This window comes from Myotis brandtii, unplaced genomic scaffold (genome assembly GCF_000412655.1).
Source record: "Myotis brandtii unplaced genomic scaffold, ASM41265v1 scaffold28, whole genome shotgun sequence".
Taxonomy (NCBI): domain Eukaryota; kingdom Metazoa; phylum Chordata; class Mammalia; order Chiroptera; family Vespertilionidae; genus Myotis; species Myotis brandtii.
Genome location: NW_005360676.1, coordinates 841,746 through 857,729, shown reverse-complemented (window position 1 = coordinate 857,729; position 15,984 = coordinate 841,746). Strand labels below are relative to the sequence as shown.

Below are 15,984 nucleotides of genomic sequence, written 5' to 3'. Positions count from 1 at the left end.
CAGGAGGCAGCCCATCAGTGATTCTCATTATTGATATTTCTCTCTCCCCCTCTCCCTTCCTCTCTGAAATCAATAAAAATATATATATTTTTAAAAAGTTAAAGTAACTTTAAAAACCAGAGAAACCATAGTTTTCTATTTTTTACTCTTTGTTTTCAAACAATTAATTCAATTACAGTGTCAAGGAAGAAATATTTTCTTGAAAGCCAAGAATTCTTTCATCATTTTTTCTGAAGTCATAAATTGAAGAGATGACACCTTGATTTATCACACTGTGTACTTTCAATAACCAACAAGTTTGCTATTAAAATTTAATCAACCAGCCTATTAAATTTTTTCCAAACGATTCTGAAATACTTTAGCTTCTTTTAATAGCTAATTCATTCACTGGGAATCTATTAATATGGATTTCAATGACATGTTTTCTCCAGAGTACAGAATGGGTTATTGTTAGTTCAATAAAAAATGAAATATGCTGAATCCAGAGGTGTTGCCTCTATTTTAATATATAAATTCAGAGCTTTAGAGTTGTGAACCCTAGAGATTATCTACTCTATTCTTTGTTTTGAACTAACTGTCTTTATACTTGTCTTCTTGTCCAGACACATACATTTTTCTACAATAAATACTTAAAAGTAAAATTATTGGGTCCTATGTTAACATATTTTCAAAATGCTACTAAATGTGTTTGTACCAATTCACACTTCCATGAACAGTATATATTTCTCAGATTCTAGGTAGGACTTGCTATTGTCAGACTGACATTTTCGTCAATTTGATAGTGTTATACATTGCATTACCCTGTTTACCAAAGAGATGAGATAATGTTTCACATGTTTATTGGCCATAAGGATTTCCTATTCTGTGATTTGCTTGTTCTTCTCTTTTGCTGATATATATAGTTGTTGAATTTAATTTATCAATTTTTAAACATTCTTTTTTTAAAATATCTTTTTATTGATTTCAGAGAGGAAGGGAGAGGGAGAGAGAGATAGAAACATCAATGATGAGAGAGAATCATTGATGGCTGCCTCCTGCATGCCCCCCACGGGGATTGAGCCTGCAACCCAGACATACGCCCTTGACCAGAATTGAACTCGGGACCCTTCAGTCCACAGGCTGACACTCTATCCGCTGATATTTTGTTCGTTATTCTGGGTTGTTTATACTTTCTCCCAATATTTCTTTGTCATAATACTGACCATAAAGAATACTGAACCTAAAGATAACAGGCCAAGTTTCTTTAACCACAGGCAATATAGCAGTAAATCACAATAATTTTTAGTAAGAATATAGTATATAGTATGTGTATGTGGTCAATCTCACAGCTGTATTTATTTGTAAGTCACATATTGCTTATGCATTTTTGCTGAATAAAATAAAACTCAGAACAAAGAAAAGTATAATAACTATTTAACAATATAAAACAACATGAAGAAAATATAACTTTTCATATAATTCTCTGCCCTGTATTGGCATACTGTCTTATACTGTGCCAATTATATAAGGTTACATGCAGAAGGTCTAGCCTGGCTAAAGTTTGAATTTTAACTTTGAAAAAAGTATGTCTGCGCAAAGTAGATATGAATTAAAATAAGGTGTCTGTGAATAAAGATATTCTTGACAATCTTGTTCAGAGAAGACTTATATAATCATAATCAAATCTGTCCTATTTAGACTTAGGATGTTTGGGAAACTTAAATTGTTTCTATTTTTCTATATTGAGATTAACTATCTTCCTTCAATCCTCTCAAATCTTAATTAAGTAGTGGGGTTCTGAGGCTGTAAATTACTTTCTATGAATGTAATGGATAACTTATCTTAGTTTTTAAAGCACCCTCATTCCTTATGATGAAGCCTATTATAAAAATCGTAGGAGAACTTATCACATAAGCATTTACTTTCAATAGCATGCAGTACATAAAGGTGAGCTATACAAAGTGCAAGCCTTTGTATGCAATTCCTAAGGTACTGTTTTAATTGGATACTACATAATTATTGGTAATAGCAACTTATCTTTTTTCTAAATGTAGATTCTTCCAATTTTGTTAAATGTAGATCCTCCTTTCACATTTTATTTTTTATGTGATTGAATTAATTTCTATGCACTTTTTAAAATATCAGATATAAGTTAATATATTTCTTAGAAAAAATAATTTGAAAAGTAATCGCTCTCTTAACTTTGGAAATTATATACCATTTATATCATCATAACCTTTATGTTTATACTACAGTAGGTACATTTTTTCAGATGAGAGATACAGTTAGGTTTTGTTTTTAAATTTTGAGTTATAAGACATGTCCATTTTATTAAAACCAATTTAGCTCATAAAAGTAATAAGAAGTTTAATTTTAACATTATCACTATCTATTTGAAATCAGCTCAAATAGATTTTCTACTTGTTCTAGGCATTGCTATGTTGTCCTGACAGAGAACATAGTTTTAAGAAATATACAGTTCATGAGCACAATGATCTGGGAAAAGTTGTATCTTTGGCTCTATTACTAAGTGATTATAGGCAGAAGTTATTTACCTGATTTATTAACAGAATCTCTTTCCTAATTAAAATGTTCATCCTTTTACTGAAGTATAATAAATTAAGAATTAAGATAAAAGGATTCTACCAATACCTCGATAGCATCCAGGAAAGAATAATTATAAAATTCTTCTTGCAACCTAAGTCTTGCAATTGAACAATAATGTATAGTAATTCAGCATCTTCCACATCGAATAGTTTTATAAAAGTAATATGTATTGGCCAATCTATCTCCCCATATATGCATAGTATTTTATTTTATAAATATATTTCTATTGATTTCAGAGGGCAAGGGAGAGGGAGAAAAAGAGAAGCCAATGATGAGAATCACTGATCAGCTGCCTCCTGCCAGCCCCTACTGGGGATTGAGCCTGCAACCAGGGCATGCCCTGACCCAGAATTGAACTGTGACCTGGTTTATAGGTTGATGCTCGACCACTGAGAAACACTGGCCGGGCTCTCCACAATATTCTAAAGCTCCCCCCGCCAAAAAAAATGAATATGATAAAACCACACTAAAGGACTGTACTTAGAAAACAAAATTAGTGAAAGGAAAATAAGCAGTTAAGATATGAATAATTGTGCTGCTAAGAATATCTTATATCCATGTGAGATGATAAAAATAATTTTGAAATAATTCTTGGAAAATTTCTTTATTCTAAGCTTCAGCAACCTTCATGAGAAACTGTTATCATAAAAAAAGAATAAAATTTTTTGTTATCATGAGTAGGGCTTTGTGGTTAGAAAACCTGTTTGGAATCTAGACTTTGCCCTTTACTAGCCATGTGATCTTGGACAAGTTACCAAAAACCCCAACTTCTTCATGGATATAAAGAAAATGGATAATGAATAATGGACAGTGTGCAATATATAAATGATAGCTGTGCAGGCCAAAGAAGAAACCCCAAATTTACCAAGAACTATAAAAGGACATATTGTAGTCTATTAGAGAAAATAATACTAGTAATTTCTGATGATAAAGTTGGAGTATCCACATTAAGTTCTAAAAAATATATTTTTGAAAAATTATATGCTTCATAACTTATATGAAACAACAGTAATATTTCAAAATTAAGTAGAAATGTCCCATAGCACTATATTTAGAGGTTAACAGGATATCTCATGTAGCTTGTTTGATGATGAAGAGGTAAGAGATAACTGCCAATTAAATATATGACAATAAGGTAATAAACCCTAAAATGAGAAATCTATGTTACATAGAGAACTCTCTTTGTGAAGGAAATAATAATAATAATAATAATAATTTTTACTATTGTGCAATTGGCTGTGAGAGGCTGGATGATTTGAAAAATATGTATCAAAGAGAAAGTTAAAAAGCAAAGCACTAGAACGACACACTGGGCAAGCATTTCAAAGTTTTTTTCTTTTTCAGTTTCTGCTAGTAAATTATAGCAAGAACATTTGCCTCTGACTAGAAATCAATATTTTGTATATTTCATTTCTCAATGGAGAGTTCATTCTGAAAATTATTTCATCTCCTTGAGTTAGAAATCAGGATAGTTATAGCATTGCTTAATTATCTTGTTGACACAGCATCTTACTTAAGATCTGTACTTATTTTGCTTTTGTGCTATTAAACTGCTTTTTCTAACACAGATTTCCTTATTGTACATTTTCTGATTGTCTTTATTGATGACATGTATAAAGGAAAGAAATTAACAGGAAGCACGGTTGCTTCATTTGTAAATCAAGAAAATAAAGGTAAAAAAATACTAAATATAATGACAAATTTCAAATAAAAAATGTATGCATGCCATAGGATACTTACTATATTTGCATTCATCATCATAATACTTGCTCATAACAAAAATTTATTATATAGGCCAATCTGATATGTTACCTATGCAAAGTACTCTTAGGCACATCATTAATTGCTGTTAAAAAATTCACAAATAGGTGTCAGATTATATTAGGATCTAGTTAATATTTACAAACAAGGATTTTATAATCCTTCAAAAGAGCAAGGCTTTGGAGCAATATGGCATATATCACTCATATAAACCAAATTATATTTTTTCTGACATTAATAAAGTGCAGTGAATGAATATGAGTGTGTCACCCTAGTAGCTTTAATTTACAGAAGTCATTAATCACCGTGAAACACCACTTACACTTTTCATTTGTATTTTCTTTAAAACCATAAAAACAAAATATGCTTAGTAGCTTGAGTATTAATGAGGTGGCAGGTGATTTATTGTGGAGTTTCTTCTGTCTCAGTGACCAACCTCCGGGGAAAGACAATACAGGCTCTGAGAAGACATGAGTTTAAAACAGGAATGAGTCGCAGCCCTGCTCTGCTACAGAACTGGGTATTTAGCAGGGCTGTCTGAATTGACCTAGTGTTCTGGAGGGTAGGAGAGGGTTTGAAGGAAGAGAAGACAGTGTTTGCTTATATCATTATCTAAGATAGGGAGGAGAAATATTTTACCTTGTTTTCCTAAATGCTAAAACATGGTTACAAATCAAAAGTGAAAAGTACAACTAAAGCATATGTAATTTGCATTTAATTTCTGATTTAGAAGAGACGATTCAGTTTTATTAGCTTATTTCTTTTTGTTAGCCTCAAGGGTAGCACCATCTTAGGTAAATTATTATTTCTTTTACTTGGCATTCAGATAACAACCTCATTCCTCCCACCTATTACTAGAAAATAAAGATTAAAAAAAGAAAGGAAACCTTTGGGAGCAAATGATAAATTTTAACATCTGATTACTTGAGAGTACTGGCAAAAACCAGTTATTAGGTGTAGAAACAGAAGTAAATTTCTGAATAAAAGAATAATAACAATAATACTTATGTTCCAGGCACTGTTGTAACCAAATAACATATATTAAGTAACTTAGTAGTCTCAGGGCCCTCCTGAGGGGGTATTACTTATATCCCCATTGTATAGACATTGAGAAGTTAAGCAATTTACCAAAATCACTGGGTTCAGGCTCCATTCTCAAAACTATTGTACATAACTGCAGTGAGTAAGGCAACTACTTGCAAATGTCTATTTGTTGGCAGCTTTCCCCTTTGTATTGATAATGTTTCTAACAAGTGAGGTCCCCTTTGAGTAGGTAGTGTGCCACTGAGAGTCAAAATGTACCCTAAAAGTTTACAAAAAGATTGTCACAGGCCATCATAATTTTACTGATTACATAAGCTTACTGAGAATGCATGTACAGGTGAATAGGACTCTGAACCTCTAGAGCAGCGGTTCTCAACCTGTGGGTCGCGAACAATGAAAATACATCCTGCATATCAGATATTTACATTACGATTCATAACAGTAGCAATATTACAGTTATGAAGTAGCAACAAAAATAATTTTATGGCTGGGGGGCACCCCAACATGAGGAACTGTATTAAAGGGTCGCGGCATTAGGAAGGTTGAGAACCACTGCTAGAGGAAATGTATTAGCTTTAATAAAGAAGTGCTACCCATCGATAGACCAGTCTTCTGCCATATAACAAATTTGGCTTAAATAAATTCAGCATTACTCATCAGTTCACCATGTATAAAAATCTAAATTGCGTTGTGTGGGAAGTTGATGAGATGGAGGATGGGAAGTGGGGGAAAATAAAAACCCATGATGCTAACCAAGCCATTGTTCTAAAATAAGAAATGCCTTTTTGCTAAATCTGCCACTCAGATGGGGCATATTTTTGCAATAAATCAACAGCTGGGTTGGGGTGAAGGCACCTTTTTATAATTCACTCAACTATAACATACTGATAAGTAGTTACATAGCAAAACTGGATTTTAAACTGACATTTCTGATGTTGATTCAACTAATTAAATAAAAAATGGGTATCACAATTATGTTATTCATGATGAAATAAAGCCTACTAAAGTTTAATTTTAGAAAATATTCCAATTTCTACACAGATCTACAAAAAGAGTGGAAATATTTAACAATTACTTGAAGAACCAGAGAACTTTCTCAGGAGATACTTCATTTGTGGGTCAAACTTACGTTTCAGGGGCAATGTTAATCTAAATTGTTCAAGATGAGATTTGGCCAGCAGACACTGAGGGTAGGGGATACAGGTGTACAAGATTACTCTGCCTACAAATTGTTTCTATTATTACCAGGAAGTTGGAGTTGCTAGAAATTTGGATTAGGTTTCCAATAGACCTGACAGGAGCTTGGGGATTAAGGACTGACTTTAAGGTGCATGAAAATAGTAAATATTCAAATGAACAAATGAATAAACCCTACTGTGGGGTTTGTGAAAACTTGGTTTGGATCAGAGGTAACCTTACTTGAAACTTTGTAATTTACCATCATCTTGGGGCTCTTGCAAAGCTCTTGCTATCTGTGTATACAGTGGCATGACCTCAAGAAGTTCTGGATCTGTGTGAGTGTACAGCATTGTAGCAATCAAGTTGGCAGGGGGAAAATATTTGAAAATGTATAGGGAATATTCGGAAAACATCTTCATAAGTATAGCTATTCTAAAGACAAATGTAGTGGACAGTTTTAAAGAGATGAGGTGTCCAAATAACAAAATCTCAAAGAGAATATATAAGAATGAGTACACAAATTGAAAATGATTAATAAATCTTCCAAGGTTTCCTATGATTTCAAGGAGTAAAATCCTATTAGTAATCACGTTTATCTCATTGGGAAATTTAAATCTGATATGTCAGATGTAACATGTTGGTTCAAGAATAGAATATTAGAAATGGTTTTTTAAAATAAAAACTATTGGGAAGGGATCCTGCACTGCATGGTAAATACTTTATCCTTAATGGATCACAGAGATGATAATGATGGTTTCTTGTTTAGAAGAATAGATGGTAAGACATACATACTTTTAAAACAATTATTCTTTTGATGAATTAGGCAGTGGTATGAATAGGAAAGAAAACCTACAGTGAAAATAGGATTAATTTTAGACAATGTTTTGTGGTTTTCAAGGGCCAGATCTGTTCTAAAGGCAAAAATAAGAGATTTAAACTACCTAACTTAGAAAGGGAAATTTAAAAATTGCTAGTTATAAGAAACTAAGAATGAATGGGAAGTTAGAATATATGAAGATGTAAAGATGCAGGACCTAATTTTTTTTTAAATAATAGAGAATGTAATCTTTTGAATAAACAGAGGTGAATAATTATGTTGCTGAGGTGACTGAAGTGTTTATCTGGAAAGTGAATCTTGGATGCCACCTACCTAAATATGATACACACGCCTGAATGCAGGGAAGATAGGACCCTGGGAAATAAGACAAGATTAAAGAAGGAGGTTAAAGACTATCTTCAGAGATATAATATGAAGAAATAAAATTTTAAAGTACTCCCCTCATCTAAGGTAAAAAATAGTGAGAGGAGAATAAAACGAGGAGTTTCTGACTTGGGGACTAGAAAATTAATATAGGAAATCAAGAAGATCACTGTGATGTCTACCAACATGAAAGTCACTGAGTGAAAGGAAGAATATATATCCTGAAGGAAAAGATCACTGCCTGCACACACTTCAAATCATAAATTCAATGTCACTCTCTCCCACAGTCATCATTAAAGTAACTTATCGGCTGTCACAAGAAATTTTATACTTTCTTCAATAACTTTAAGAAATATCTTTTAAAACTAAATATTGTAAACATAGATTTAAACAGATGATCAGTCAATATAAAATATTATTTTCTTTAAATATATTTCAAATGGATCCAGTCATCTATATTTTATATATTCCAAGTTGATAAAATTCTTGAGAAGGAACTAAAATGGCACAGCAATATTATATAGGTAATGCAACTGACCTTAAAAATCAAGGTCATAAAATATGCTTGTAGAAAGTTTTTGCTAAAAGTTCCATACCTTACTATTTTTCATATAAATTTAGATCATGATGATCGGCAAATAGTTTTACATATTTTATCCATCTTCACAGCAGGCAAACAGTGCATCATTAAAATCATATTATCTCATGTTTTATTTAAACAACAATTATTCTATGGTTTCTGTAATCACTACATGTAAAATACTTCTAATAATAAATTTTATTAATAAGGATAGCTTTTTTTCTAGGAGCATACCTATAAATTTTCTATACATGAGATTATTGTAAAAATAAAGAAAATATTTCACTATGGAAGCAAATTAGTTCCTAAACTTTGGAGGCATTTTTAAGTCATTTGTGTTCTGTAATTTGAAAGCTTGTCAAAAAGTTTGAGTATTCACATCTAAACACATTTTTACAAACTAACCATTAAAATTAAAAATTAAATGTTAAAAAGAATATTTGAGCAATATTTTGTAAATCAATATACTACAACAAATAAAAATAAATAATGAAACAAAATACAAGAAGGGATTTGTTTTATTTTATTTTCTTCATATTTGAAGGTATATTTGTACTCGCTGTTCTTATTTAAGCAAAAGAGATATAGAATACTTAATATTATCACTTGATGATAGTTACTATATCACTGCCAAGTAACATATGAAAATCAGTTAAGGTTATATATAATATGGATCCCTGTAACAAATTCAACTTGGACACCACATATCCTAAATTACTTTATATTAATAGGATGCAATTTACTTGAGAAAAAGTAATTTAAGAGCAGGAGCATCTGAATCTTTCTTAATCATAAGCCATAACTGTGTTAAATTATTTGTTTCTAAGTAGCATTTAATGTAACAAAAAGCTGACAGAAATATGTTTAGACCACACTAATAATCCTAGTTTGGTAAGAGAAAATAATAATGTTGATCATAAAAATAAGTTCTGAATATATGCATCAGAAAAGTCTTTTTTAGGATGGAGACATTTTTGGAATAAACTTATACAATCACCACCTTCCCAGATAAAACTATTGTATTCTAAATATTTTCTTGCACTGACTAGTGTATTCTAGCTCTCCACAAATAATGCATCTATGCATTTTTATTGTAGTCAATTTAATTCTAATCACTTGCACACATGCACTATATGAGAGAGTAAGAAAGAGAATACAAAATAAATCAACCATAAACAAAACAGTAGATTAAGTGAAGTTCATTTAAAAAAAAACTAAATTATGACCTAGGAACATTTTTACTGAAGCACACACATAAAATAATCATAACATATACATATATGTATATATAAAGATCTTTAAATATCCAATATTATCTGAATAAGTTTTTTAGATATTAAGATGTGATTTTTTTCCCCTCCAAATACACAGGTTGCCTTAAGTATGTATTAGACAGTATATTTTTACTTCTACAAAGACTATGAAAGTGCTCTATACCTGGGACAATGTGGAACTCTATGATGCTTAGCAGACTATATAGCCACATAATTGCTCATTTTCACTGCTTCCAACGAGGCCTGACAGCTCACCAGTTTATAGCAGTGGCGGATGACTAGAAAAAGAAAGTTCTTGTTTTCTAACTTCCTTTCAGAAAAGATTTCCTGAAAATTCAGGATTGAAAAAAAGGCTTATGAATAATGGAACACACTGCTACTACACTCAACCAGGTTTTATATATTTGCAATATTCCTATCACATGGATAAAGGTCCAGAAGTTACAAAAAAAAAGCAATGCATTTAATAACTTCTTAAAGTAACCACAACTATAATATATATGAAAAATCATTTCTATTTACCTCTGTTGAGTGACGCTGAACTGTTTATATCTCCAGTAATGAAGGAAGACTCTGACTGCTTTCGGACTGTGTCATTCCACATTCTACGAATTCGGCTCTTGATGGGGGAAAAGGAAAAGGAAATGAACTCTCCAAGTAGTGAATTCTCCCTAAAATCATTTTTTTTCTTTATTAATTATACGAGACCTTTGTTTCTGGCATCTGGCAAATATACAACATCTATATGCTGGCAGTACAGTGGCATGAGAACATCAGAAAATAAATCAATGATAATAATTTGTTCTTATCCTATCTAATAAAAGAGTAATATGAAGACCAATGTAATTTTAAAGGTTACATACTATCTTGACATTTCTTTTTTAAGAAAGAGATAAAGGAAGTTGATTTACCCTTATTCAGTGTTTCACAGTAGGAAGTTTTATAGACTAAAGATAATTCTTACATGATTATTTATGTTCTGAAATGCAAAATTCTAAGTGTTGGATAATTCAATAAAGCAATGTGGTATTTTCCCATTTTGGGGGGATTATTTTTCTGGTTTATTTATTTTGTTATTTTATTGAGTTAGAGATCAAAAGAGTATTAACAATCTTGGGAGGAGAAAACAAAATCTTTCAGAAGCTTTTCTAGGGATGAAATAGTTATATGCAAATTGACCATCACTCCAACACACAAGATGGCCACCCCCATGTGGACACAAGATGGCTGGCAGGGGAGGGCAGTTGTGGGCAACCAGGCCTGCAGGGGAGGGCAGTTAGGGGCAACCAGGCTGGCAGGGGAGAGCAATTAGGCGTTGATCAGGCTGGCAGGGGAGTGGTTAGGGGGCAATCAGGCAGGCAGGCAAGTGAGCGGTTGGGAGACAGCCTAAATGGGCAGTCAGACATCCCTCGTGGGGTCCCAGATTGGAAAGGGTGCAGGCTGGGCTGAGGGACACCCCTCCCCACCCCATGCACAAATTTCATGCACCAGGCCTCTAGTTAACTATAATTCTAAGTACCTATACACAAAACAATTGTAATTGTGAAAAGGAATAAATGTAACATATATACCAATTTAAACATGTTGAAAATATATAGAAATGTTCTTGACACAGTTAGAATTTAATAATTTTAGTTTCCAAGGCAAAACAAATTATTTTTATTGTAATTTTAATGGGAATGGGATATTTAAATATCTATTACATTGGCAGTTTTATTAATAAAATATTTAGTTCATGAATTAAAAATCTTGTAAGAAAGAGTTTGGTAAGAAAATAACAAAATATTATTAAGATTCTACTGAACTTAATTAATATTTCCATTTATTTGTAAGAAGACCAATGTAATTTTAAAGGTTACATACTATCTTGACATTTCTTTTTTAAGAAAGAGATAAAGGAAGTTGATTTACCCTTATTCAGTGTTTCACAGTAGGAAGTTTTATAGAGAACTAAAGATTCTTACATGATTATTTATGTTCTGAAATGCAAAATTCTAAGTGTTGGATAATTCAATAAAGCAATGTGGTATTTTCCCATTTTGGGGGGATTATTTTTCTGGTTTATTTATTTTGTTATTTTATTGAGTTAGAGATCAAAAGAGTATTAACAATCTTGGGAGGAGAAAACAAAATCTTTCAGAAGCTTTTCTAGGGATGAAATAGTTATAAGCACTATTTATTACTACTGCCAGTGGTGAAACCAAGCTCACAAATGGGTTATGTTCCAAATATATTCGCACTCCTTGAATAATGGGAGTACCTCATCTTAAAAATTGGTTTTGTGAATCTTGGGACATGTTTATTCTTCAGCAGTATTATATATAATGTTATAAAGGTCAGCAAACACGCACATACACACACATATACAGCAAAGCTAATTTTAATAAAAAGCATAATAAGAAAACTAGTGCAGGATTTGAGACCCTGATGACTTGAGAATATTTTTATTGGAAAATATTTCAAGGCTTCAAATTGAAATATTGAGAAGGAATGTTAAGCACATAGGTTTAATTAATTAATTAATTAATTAATTAAATATTAAGTACTCTCTATGCAAAATACTAACCTAGGAAGTACAAAAGGGAAAAGCAAACCCAAAATGTCTAATCATGTATCCACAAATCTCCATAGAAGCATTAATTACTACAACTCAAAACTATAAACAACCCAATGACTATCAGTGGTAGGATGAATGAATAAATTATAGAATACACAGCAGTGAAATAAAAAAAGGAATATGGCCTACTGCAGCAATGTAGATATCTGAGAAAAGAGGTTTCATGTGAATAAGTATCAAACATATGCAAAACAAAATGTAATGTTAAATGTTAGGATAATTGTTATATTTGGAGGTGAATGATTGAGAAGGGTTCAAAGGGTTTCTAAGATACTACCAATCTGATATTATTTGACTAGGAAGGCATGATAAGTTTTGTAGACTTTTGTGACTATCTGTTATACTCTATAACTTTAAAAAAAATTAGAATGTGCACATAATAAGGGCATATGTCCTTGTCTAGAAACACTGAGAATACGACATTGAAGAAGTGACATCTTAACTGAGAGTTGACAAAATTGTGATTTGTTAGGTGACTTTTAAATGAGCTGCCCCCATTATCTCATCTTCTCTTAGTCTCTTCTACCTGGGCTAGCCACACCTATTCTTCAGCATTCCTTACCATGCCAAACAAGCCTCTGCTTTAGGACTTGGTAAACGTGTTTCTTCTGCCATATACAGGTATGGGTAGCTCCATCAATTTTAAGGCTTTGCTCAAAAATTTTCTCCTTCAAGAGACCTAACTCATGACTACCTTATTTAGAACTAGAGGCCTGATGTACAAAATTCGTGCATGGGTAGGGACCCTAGGCCTGGCCGGCAATCAAGGCCAATCCCTGGGGCAACTGGCAGGGCAATCGGGAGGCCCCTGCTGGCACCCAACTTGGCTGGCCTGGCGCTGCCCACTCGCTGGCCCCACCCACCCCTGCTGCCACCAGTCATCTCCCTCTGCGGGGATTGTGCCTAAACCGGCAGTTGGACATCCCTCTCCCAATCCAGGACACTGCATGAACCAGTGACCATACTTTTCATACAGGTGAAAGGCATCTTGCTGTTGTATGGGCAGCTACATTTTGTTGCCCTGATTATAAAAAGTAGTACATAACATGATCCTTCTGAGGCAGAAGTACCATTTTCCCCATCTTCTGGATGGGGAAAAACTGAAGCAGTTGTTCTGCTGTTAGGGTCAATTTGCATATTATCCTTTTATTATATAGGATAGAGGTCTGGTGCACGGGTGGGGGCCGGCTGGTTTGCCCTGAAGGGTGTCCTGGATCAAGGTGGGGGTCACGCTGGGGTGCCTGGCCAGCCTGGGTGAGGGGCTGATGGGTGTATGCAGGCTGGTCACACCCCCTTCAGGGTGGGGTTCCCCACTGGGGTGCCTGGCCAACCTGGGTGAGGGGCTGATGGCTGTTTTCAGGCTGGCCAAGCCCCCTAGGGACAGAAGCTCCCAGCCTCTCCTTTTTTTCTTTTTCTTTTTTTATTCTGGGACTTATTTACCTTCTATAATTGAAACTTTGTAGCCTTGAGTGGAGCTCAGAGCCGGCCGGGGCGGGAGGGAAGCTTGGCTTTCTCCATCGCCAGGGGCAACCCAAGCCTCCTGCTTGCTCCAGCTCTGTGGCCATGGCCAGCTGAAAGCAGGTATCTGGGGTTTATTTATCTTCTATAATTGAAAATTTGTTGCCTTGAGTGGAGCTCAGAGCTGGCTGTGGCAGGCGGGAAGCTTGGCTCTTCCTCCATCACTGGAGCACCCAAGCCTCCTGCTTGCTCCAGTTCAGTGGCTGCCGGCTGCCATCTTGGTTGGGTTAATTTGCATAAAGTCGCTCTGATTGGCTGGTGGGTGTGGCTTAAGGCATAGGGAAGGTATGGTCAATTTGCATGTTTGTCTTTTATTAGTGTGGATATGTTTTTATTGATTTTGGAGAGAGAGGGAAGGAGGAGGAGAGAGAGAAACATTGATCAGTTGCCTCCCATACACACTTGGCTGGGGAGACCCAACCAACAACCTGGGCATGTGTGCAAATCAGTAACCTTTTAATGCATGGGGCGACTCTCAACCAAGTGGGCCGCACTGGCCAGGGATTAAAAGAAAGATTTTATTTTATTCTTTTAAAATATATTTTTATTTATTTCAGAGAGGAAGGGAGAGGGAGATATAGAAACATCAATGATGAGAGGGAATCATTGATTGGTTGCTTTCAGCACACTCCCTACTGGGGATCCAGCCCACAACCCAGGCATGTGCCCTTGACCGGAATCGGACCTGGGACCCTACAGTCCGCAAGCCAAAGACCTATTCATTGAGCCAAACAGGCTAGGGCAAAAGAAAGATTTTAAAAAGGCATACTAAACAATATCTATTTTTGGGAGAAGGAAAAACTATTAGAATAAGTTAAGCAAATGAAAAGGAAAAGTTAGAAGTTTTTCTCTGGTGAAATGGCATAAGGATTGATTAAGAAGAGGTCTCAAGAAGGGGCAAATATATGGGACATGTTCTATTTCTTAACTTGGATGTTGAGTTCACAAATATACAAATGTTCATTTTATTACTATGCTTCACAATTTAATAAATGTTATATACATTTTTATGTGTCAAATCATATAACAAAAGTTATTAATTCATCTAAAAAGTCAATAAAATAAATAAAATATAAATGACAACAATTAAAAGAAGGTCAAAGTGGGAAGGACAATAGCTCAACCCATAGTTTTTACACACACACACACACACACACACACACACACACACACACACACGAAACCTAAATACATCTCAGTGAATACATGTTTATGTGATTATGGGTACTGCCAAACTTTTATTTATTTATTTTTAAATATAAGAGGGAAAGAGAGATAGATACATCAACGATGAGAGATAATCATTGATTGGTTGCCTCCTGCATGCCCCACACTGGGGATTGAGCCTGCAACCCAGGCATGTGCCCTGACGGGGAATCGAATCATGACATTCTGGTTCATAGTTCAATACTCAACCACTGAGCCACACTGACAGGGCAGTATTGCCAAACTTTTAAAAGTGATTAGCCAGGGAGTAGATATAGGGGAGCAACTGGTGTGTAGTATTTTCACATTTTAGTCTTGTCAATGGATTTCCCTCCATTATCTACCTAGTATCCACATGATTTTTATTACATGTGGATGATATCCTGTCACTTACTTTTCTAAATCATCCCATTGGCTTTCTAAAGTAATCTGAATAAGATCTAAACTCACATGTGCTTACAAATACCCATGGATCTGTCTTTACCCTTCTCCTTTGAATTCATCGCCCAATCACTTTTTCATTCACTTTAACCAATGGCATTCCTTCTATTCTGGAATTTCCAAGTTCTCCCCTACCTTATGGGCTTTGTATTAGATGTTCCAACATCTGGAATTCTTCCCCCCTGAACTCCCTTCCTATCATTCAGAATCTTGGCATACACATCGTTTTCCAAAATAGTCTTCTTCAGCACTGAATCCAAGGAGCCACCTGGACATTAGGCATCTGTTGGTTTATTGGCTTGTTAATAAATTTTCTCTCCTCCACAACTAGATTTGAAGCTTCCCAATCACAGGGGAAGTTATTTGTAATTTAACCATTTTTTTTTATTACATGTGGATGTATCTCCAAAGCTTAGAAGATTTCTTGGCATACTACAGGAGACACTCAATATTTCTCAAATATAGATAGATATAGATATAGATATAGATATCTATATCTATCTCTATATATACATATATATATATATATATATTTATGGATATTACTTTTTTAAAAGTTCTATGATGTGAAAAGGCA

The 15,984-nt window shown here is 34.0% G+C and overlaps 1 protein-coding gene across 1 annotated transcript in view; it reads right to left on the bottom strand.

The window, feature by feature from the left end:
• ADGRL3 (adhesion G protein-coupled receptor L3) overlaps positions 1–15,984 on the bottom strand; it is a 765,791-nt gene that overhangs the window by 14,975 nt on the left and 734,832 nt on the right. The window contains exon 25 of the mRNA XM_005868883.2: positions 10,148–10,244. Within this exon, the coding sequence (XP_005868945.1) occupies positions 10,148–10,244 (97 nt within the window). The remainder of the gene's footprint in view (positions 1–10,147; positions 10,245–15,984) is intronic.